This window comes from Mesoplodon bidens, assembly GCF_964165515.1.
Source record: "Mesoplodon bidens genome assembly, chromosome: 2".
NCBI classification, from domain to species: Eukaryota; Metazoa; Chordata; class Mammalia; order Artiodactyla; family Ziphiidae; genus Mesoplodon; species Mesoplodon bidens.
Genome location: NC_138177.1, coordinates 74607341 through 74615897, shown reverse-complemented (window position 1 = coordinate 74615897; position 8557 = coordinate 74607341). Strand labels below are relative to the sequence as shown.

The window sequence follows — 8557 nt, the reverse complement described above, 5'->3', positions numbered from 1 at the left end:
TCGTGCCCCAGTCCGGGAAGAAATCCCACATGCCGCGGAGCGGCGGGGCCGGTGAGCCATGGCCGCTGAGCCTGCGCGTCCGGAGCCTGTGCTCCGCGACGGGAGAGGCCGCAACAGTGAGAGGCCTGCGTACCGCCAAAAAAAAAAAAAAAAAAAAGAGAGAGACAAGGCTATTTTTTCTTGGACTTCTTGGTTTTTTGCCCATGCCTTTCGTCATGCGGGGATCTTAGTTCCCCGATCAGGGATCGAATCAGTGCCCCGCCCCCCCCCCCCCCCCGCATTGGGAGAGCAGAGTTTTAACCACTGGACCACCAGGGAAGTCCCTAGGCTATTTTTTTCTTGTAATGAAAATGCTCTTTGGGTGAGATGCTGGCCTCTGGGTGCGGGGCACCCATTATACACAGAAGGAACTGCGCCCAGGGCCCCGAAAACATTTTCATTTTCATTTCGTTTAAAAGTACAAGAGGGCTTCCCTGGTGGCGCAGTGGTTGAGAGTCCGCCTGCCGATGCAGGGGACACGGGTTCGTGCCCCGGTCTGGGAAGATCCCACATGCCGCGGAGCGGTTGGGCCCGTGAGCCATGGCCGTTGGGCCTGCGCGTCCGGAGCCTGTGCTCCGCAACGGGAGAGGCCACAACAGTGAGAGGCCCGCATACAGCAAAAAAAAAAAAAAAAAAATGCATGAGGGAAGGGATGTGGGAACAGATGTATATGTATGACTGATTCACTTTGTTATAAAGCAGAAACTAATTAAAAAAATAAATAAATAAACTTAAAAAAAAAAAAAAAAAAAAAAGTACAAGAAACCTGAATATACTAATAATGAATATATAATAATGAATCCATCTTGGTTCACATTTATCTTTATATCAACACAGTCATAAAATACAGTTTTTAATATTTTCCTATGGAGGAAAAATTCCACAGAGGCAAAAGTACCTAGAGCCCATGGACGTCAAAAGCAGCCTTGCTCCTAGGTAATTAGTCAGGAAATCGGTCACAGCTGTCACATGCTGCAGAGAAAGAACCGGGATTAGGACACTGATCAGCGTCCCCACTCCTAGGTCTAGAACTGCCCCCTCCAACCCAGAACCCCCCAGAGCAGGCAGAGCCTGGCATAGGAAAGCTCCATTAGCTTCCAAAGCGCCAAGGGCCTAAACCCTAGGACAGCCTTATATAAGAAGAGCAGTGGGGTGTCCTAAGGGATGGGTGTGGCAACTTAGCGTTTGGAGGCTTGAAGAACTGTGGGTGGGGGAGACCTCCACGGAGGCAACATCCTGCAGGTCTCCCCACCTGAAAGCCCTACACTGACTGACCTGGAAGCAGGAGAACCTTCTGATGCTGTGAGTGTAGCCTTCTTGAAGACAAGTGTAAGGGGATGCCTCAGGACCCTCCCCACCTTTCCCCTTCCCTCTGGACAGAGGGCTGGGTTGCTCTCCCCTAGACTCTGGGAGGACACAGGCAGGGCACTCAGAGGACAGGGAAAAGGGTCTGCTTGGGCATCCCACTGAGCAATGGCCAGTGGCTGACCCTACACACACCCCACCTCCCCTTACCCATCTCCCTTTTCAGGCTCCTCTGGGTCTGTCCCTGCTCACCACCTGGACTAGGTCCGCAGGTTAAGTCCCAAAATGCCGGGAAGACTGGGCTGCTTGCTCCAGGAGTGCCATCACAGGCCTCCTGGCCACCCACCCAGGTGCCAACCTGGGGCCTCCTAGCCTCTACAACTCCACGCCCGCCACACATCCAGCAGACCCTACCTGTTCATCTTTGGGCACCTGCCTGCCCTCTTCCTGCCACCCCACTGCACTCCAGGTCAGATCCTCACTGAACCACTGCAGTGGCCACCAGCTTCCTGGCCTCTTCTCCAGGGTCCAGATCTCTTTGAAGTCCAGGCCTTTAACAAATCACCACTCTATTCAAAACCGTCAATACCCACCACACACCCATAGCTTAGAGGCAGGGCTTTTAAACATTCCCTGGAACCCTTTCTTAAAAGAAAACATAATGGAAGAGGCTGGTCTACGAAAAATACAGAGCTCTGGCTAAAACAGGGTAAGTGGCCAGAAGCTGCCCTATCTGAGCCACCACGCCACCATGGGCAAGCCCCTAAGCTACCTCTGAGAACCCACTAGAGCTCTTGTAGTTCAAAATCAACTAGATCCTATCAGACTGGCTAAAACTTTTTAAAATGATACTGCCTGAGGCTGTCCAGGATGCTGGATCATTTACCACTAATGGGAAGTGTGAATTGTTACTGCTGTTTTGGAAAGTAATATAGCAATAGCTATTTAAATTAAGTATGTATATGCCCTTCAAGCCAGCAGTTTCACTCCTGGGATTCTGTACTAAATAAATAAAACCATCAGTCCTTAAGAATGTGTATACAGAGATGTTTATTCAGCAATATTATTATTGCTTGTAGTGAAAAAATTGGGGGTAGGAAATGCCCACCACTAAGGAAACAGGAAATGATCATTTAAATTATGGTGCTTCTGTACCATGGAATAACCTACAGCTATTAAAAAGAAGGATTTAGACCTCTACCAGTTGACTTGAAGGGATTTTCGTGATATATTGTTAAATGGAGAAAACATAAAATGAGAGAAATATATATATATATATATATATATATATAATGATTCCATTTTTATAACACAATTACATCATACACATGTCTTATATGTGGAACTATATTTATACAGTTTTTTAGAAAGCGATGGAATAAGGCATCCTAGTTTATTAACACTGGTTATTTGAGTGCAAGAAAATAAAACTTGTCAGTGAATTTCTCAATGCCCCAGTACAAACCCTAGCCTCCTGGAACTCTTCACAGACCTTGAGGATTAGACTCATAGCCATTTGTGTCATTAATTGCTTGATCCAAAAGGATAATAAAACTTCTCTTGTTTCCCAAAGAGAGAGAGTCAAATGCTTACCACCTGCAGTAGGTCCCAAGGTTAAGCCCCAAGGAGCTCAGGAGACCGGAAAGCTCCTCTCTAGGTATTTATACTTCAAAAGAGATGAAGACTCAGAATTTAGAGATCTCTAGGACCTAAAAACTGGAGACTCCTGGAGCTATCTGGTTCCTAGAGAAATTTTATTTGCATTCCAGAGAGTGGTGTTAGGATTTAGGACCGCAGCATTTCCAAGGAGACCCTTTCAGAAGGAGAGGAGAACCGGTTCCCTTTCCCTCTTTATAAGTAGTGAAAAACCATCTTTCCTTGTCACTTGCCTTTGAATGTCTGGTCCTTGAATGAGACCTAGCCCGAGATAAGACCCAGGCCAAGGTAGCCCTGACTCACTGATTATTTCTATAAGTCATTTTGTACACTCTCAGTATGTGATTAAAACATTTAAGAGAAAAACATGAAGAAGAAATGGCCAAAATATGTCATGATGTGATAAGCACTAATGAACTGGCAAAGGGAACGGAGAGGGCCCAATTCTGAATTTACAGTTTGCCCTGGGTGGAAGCACTTAGTCCTCTATTGGTCTTTTCACTCGTTCAACAGGGTTAATAATACATAGTACACATAAATCTTCTGAGCATCACAAAAGAATGGATATGAAAATGCCTTGTAAAAATAAAAGTGCTATACAAACGTACAGTGGCTTTATTCCCGACAGTATCAGATATGCTTGGCAGAGAACAAAGAGCTACATACTGTGACTCAGTCCAAAACCCCTCCCACTGGGGCCCGCCCCAGCTTACAGACACAGGCTGTGGTGCTGCTGTTTCAGCTTCCTGGGTGTCAGGCTGACTAGGTTGTAGGATTAATGCCCATTTATGCACAGCGAGGGAAAAAAGGAGCCTCGGCGAGGGGCATGGGGGAACGCAGAGCCACTTCCACCAGTGGCCTAGATCAGCCTCAGCAAAGGGAAAGGGTGTGAAGCCCCCAGCTCACATCTGAACGTCTCCCTCTGCCCTAAGCCCAGGCCCCTGTTCCACAGAGTGAACTAAAGCCTTCATTTCCATTACATCAGTTGGAGGCAAATGCAATAAAAAGTGACCAGTCGGGCTTCCCTGGTGGCGCAGTGGTTGAGAGTCTGCCTGCCGATGCAGGGGACACGGGTTCGTGCCCCGGTCCGGGAAGATCCCACCTGCCGCAGAGCGGCTGGGCCCGTGAGCCATGGCCGCTGAGCCTGCGCGTCCGGAGCCTGTGCTCTGCAACGGGAGAGGCCACAACAGTGAGAGACCCACGTACCGCAAAAAAAAAAAAAAAAAAAAAGTGACCAGTCTGTGCCCCCTCCACACACAGTCCCACCCTTTGAGTAGAGCACCCACCAGGTTCCACTGTAAATGCTGCTTCCTCCCGCCATCCCTCAAAAAAGCCTTCAAGACCACACCCTCAAAGCAAACAAAAGATTTGCTACATGTTTGGGGTTTTGTTTTATCTTTTAAATCCGTGTTCCTGTTCCCCTCCACTACTATGGAAAAGGACACGCCTGTTTATTTAGCAGGTGAACTGTGCACCTTTACCGATTCTCCTAAACCTCTTGGCCTGCCCACCCACCAGAGCTCCCTGCAGATGTATGACCGAAGGCCTTGTCTGAGCAGCCCCTCCCTGGGCAGGGCAGTAGGTCTTCACCCACTGAAATGACCCCTCCTCCCTCTTTGTACGAAGGTCTTCTCGGCCCTGAAAGCGGGAGGGGCGGGGGACAGGGTTCAGATTCGGTTTGTCTTTGCAAACCGCCTTCCTTTCATGGACTTGCTCGTGGTACGTGCGTCTTAGGTAAAGGCTGAGTTGCGAGTTGCTTTATTGGGGGGTTAATTGCTGGGAGCCAAAAGATTCCCCGGCTGACATTCCCATAGTACCAAGTGGTGTTTCCCTCTGCACTGGAAGGGCTCCACCGTCGTTGTTCCCTCCGCCACTGGCCCCTCCCTAGGGGTTCGAGAAAACCAACCACAACGGCCCCGCGGCGTCCTGCTCTCTGCCCACACGAGGGCGCTCGCTCCACGCCCCACTATGCTGGCCGCCGCGACGCCGGGAAGGTATCCTTGGGGGGCTGGGGGGCGGATAGAGCCAAGGCTTGGACGCGGCTGTGCAGACCGGGAGCTCAAACTGGGTCCCTTCCTGGTTCCCAGCTGTGCCAGTCCCTACTCCCTGCGGGGAAGGGACGCCAAGAGGTGAGGCTTCTAGCCCTCTTGGGACTGTTGGCTCATCCCCACCCCCTGGAGGAAGAAGACTCAATTCTGCAGAGTTGGGCCCCCTGGGAAGTGGGGAGGTGAGTAAGAGGGGAAGGAGGATATGGTCTCCCTCTGGGGTCCCCAGAGTCTATAGAGGAACTTGCCTGGCATACGCTAGGCCTGGAGGGGACAGAACTGCCCCATGGCCCTGAAACACAATTTGCCCCCTTCCCCTACCCGCCTGCCTGAAAACGCTAATGCAAACAGTGAACTCAGACAATAATTCAGACACTTAGTCATCTTCCCTGATGGGGGCTGAGAGCCAGGCTTGGCTCCGGTGGAATACCTGGGGTGATTCTTTCTGCTGAGGCTGTAGGGATGGGCTGGCTCAATATTGACAGAAAGGCTTGAAGGCGCAGTGAGTTGCCCAGCCCCGGGGACCCCCCACTCCACCCCGAGGACCCTCAGCCCACCCCTTTCATGAACATCCCATGAGTCATGTATTCGCACAGCTGCCAGCTTCTCAGACCACCAGCCCTGGCACAAAGGACCCTATCCCTGAATGCAGGGACAGACTCTTAAGGCGTGCCTCCCACCTTTGACCAACCAGGGCATAGACAGCAGACTCGAACTTCAACCACACAGCGTCCGTCCGCAGTGGTCTCCAACAGAATAGCAGAACACTCCCCAGCCAGGCTTTGGGAATGCCAGATATGCCTTCTCTGCCCCCACTTCACTGTGGTGAGAAAGTGGACCGGCCCCGCCCCAAGGCCCTTCTGGCCCTTCCCCTCTCACCACGCCCAGAGGAAAAACACGTCTTTGTCTTCAGAGACCCTGCTAGGACCGTCTCTGCCACACTCTGGACTCATCACAGCCTGGCTCAAGCACCATTTCCTTCTCCAAGCCCATCCCAGAACCCCTTCCACGGGGGACCACTTGAGCCTTTCCTTAAGATGGCTTCACCCAGAGTGGGCATCTTTTTCTAACTCACATAAAGGCAACTTAATGAGCTCACAACCGCTTTGTTAGGGTGCATCCGCCATTTTGTGGACCCTCCCACCAGCTCCCCTGGCCTGGTGAGTCACTGAGTCACTCCCAGAGGTAACTGTGAGAAAACCCTCTGGTGGCTGATGTAGTACCAAGCAGAGGAGGAAACGGAAATCAGTGGGAAGCCAGGACACAGGGATAGATTTAACGAAAAAAAATTTATTGTACAATTACCCACCACTAGACAGGCCAGCTAGAGGGTGTCTCCACCTTCCCAATTTATTTTCAGCCCCGGAGGATGTCATTGTAGATCATGGCCAAGGCCCCCAGGAAGGTGACATATTCTTGGAAGTTCACCACCTGGTCCTTGTTCCGGTCCAGGTCGTCCATCAGCTTTGCAATTTCAGCATCCTGCAGCTTCTAACATGTTAGAATGGGAAATCCAGACTCAATGGTTTTGAGACCTTGGGTTCTCTGCCTTTCCCCCTCCCAGGCAGCCCCCTCTCATACAAATGGCTCTGTGCTCACTTGTCACCAAAGATCCAAGCCCACTTTGGGTTCACTTGGCTTTACTTCTCTGTTCCTCACTCAGGAGGAGTGAATACCAGGCTACGAGTTTCCCCAGCCCCTCAGGGGTGTGGACCAATGGTCCAGTAAGGCACATGGTCTAGGGCCCCAGAATGTGGGTAAGCCTGAGTCATGCACCTGGCACCTCACCCTCTCTGAATCCTGCTTCTAAAGGGTGAGAGATGGGGAGAGGGGGCCTGGGGAGGGTCACTCACCGCGCCAATGGTGAGCTCCTTCTGGATCAGCTCCTTCAGTTCACTCTTGCTCAGGGTGTTCTTGTCACCCTCCTGACAGGAGTACTTGTGGAAGATGGTCACCAGGAGGCCAATAGCCTGATCCAGGGGGCGCGCCATGGCTGAAGGCTGGGCTCAGAGCTGAGGGCACAGAGGCTGGTCAGCGCCCTGAGCTGTAGGGCCTTCTCACTCACCCACCCCCCCCCCACCAACTCCCTTTGACTACCAGTGCCAAACCACTAAGTGTCAGGTGACATCAGAAGACAGCCCAGGGCTTGTAGGGGAGGGAGAAGACAGAGTCTAGGGCCAGGAGGTGAGTGCCCTGCAGAGGACCAGAGCAGAGGTGGTTCAAGAATTCTAAGGAACAAATAGGACCACAGCTGAGAACTGTCTTCCAGGGGTTCCAAGGAAAGTTGGGGAGTATGTGGTGAGTGAGGGTGGAGGCTGCACACCCAGCCCTACACACACACAGCCTCACAGGGCCACACACTGCGGCACGGACACACCCCGGGAAACACTCTCCCAACCCCAGAAGGGCCACAGTGGGGAGCCGCCCCACCGGATGCCTTAGCCCGGGGCCGCCCGGCTGCTCCCGCCTCTCCCTGCCGGCCCCAGTCTGGATGCAGGCGGACTAACCTGGGGCGGGCCGGCCCCGAAGGACGGGGGCTGCCCTTCCTAAAGAGGACTCACCGTGGCTGCAGCGAATCGAGAAGGAGCGGCCGAGGCGGATGGCTGTGTGGCCAGCCCGCCAGCCTTATAGCGGCGCTTCCGGGAGGCCGGCCGCCCACTGCCCGCCCGCGCCCCACCCTGCCCCCCCACCCTGCCCTCCCTTTACACAACATCCTCGCCCCAAAACTTTCCACGCCTCCCGCCCCGGGGCTGTTCGGGGCTCCGCGGGGCGGGGGCGCCGAGGGGAGACCGCGGCCAGCCCAGTGACCTCGAGCTCCCTCCTAACCTCCAAAACTCAGTTTGCCCCCCGTCGCGATGTGACAAGAGGAGGAGGCGGAGAGCCGGGCAGTGTCAGAGTGCGTGTGTGTCTGTGTGTCTGTGTGTGTAGGGGGAAGGGCAGGGGGAAGGGTGCCGCTCCCCGGCGCCGGGGGGAACGGGGGCGAACCCTAGATGAAGGACGGGGAGCAGCCAGTGGTCTACAGGATACGATTTAAAGGACATCTATAACACACATGCCCCCAGGGAAAATAAGTTCCTACCACCACCCTTGATCCCTTCCCCATCCCCCCACCTGAATTCCACCCGCAGCCTCTTGCCCATTAAAGTGCACACACACACCAGAGTCAAGCCCAGTAAGTGTCATTAGTTATTTACCCTCCAATGCAAAGTTTGTCAGATCCTCTCCTAAGAAAGGATTTTGATACGGGGAGGGAGGTGGGGAGAGCAGAAAGCCCTGGATCCCAGAGATGATGGTAGGGCTGGTTGCTGGGGGGGAAACGGAGGAGAGGGAAAGGGGGCCGGCGTGGAGGTCAAGGCCAGACTCCCCCTTCTTACCAGTGTCCTCAGGGGGGCCTCCTGTGAGCTGGTGGCAAGTCAGAGTAGCCTGTCCACCACTGCCCTCGGGGACCGCATCCCAGCCACCCCCAGTGTCCTCACTCTCAAAGCACTTTCCCCCTTAGCTTTCTCTGCATA

General features: G+C 53.1%; 1 protein-coding gene across 2 annotated transcripts; it reads right to left on the bottom strand.

Annotated features, from left to right (window-relative positions):
• Positions 1–6314: 6314 nt before the first annotated feature.
• LOC308612020 (protein S100-A6) lies at positions 6315–8541 on the bottom strand. 2 transcript variants are annotated; one of them, XM_081224224.1, is made up of 3 exons: positions 8420–8541; positions 6899–7057; positions 6315–6536 (listed from the first exon to the last, which is right to left on the bottom strand). In XM_081224224.1, exons 2-3 carry the CDS (start codon positions 7034–7036, stop codon positions 6402–6404), a joined length of 273 nt encoding a protein of 90 aa, XP_081080350.1. In that variant the 5' UTR covers positions 7037–7057; positions 8420–8541; the 3' UTR covers positions 6315–6401. The 2 variants fall into 2 exon arrangements, with proteins under 2 accessions (XP_081080350.1, XP_081080349.1); XM_081224223.1 differs by lacking the exon at positions 8420–8541 and adding an exon at positions 7607–7727 and having other exon boundaries at positions 6317–6536.
• Between the last annotated feature and the right edge of the window lie 16 nt (positions 8542–8557).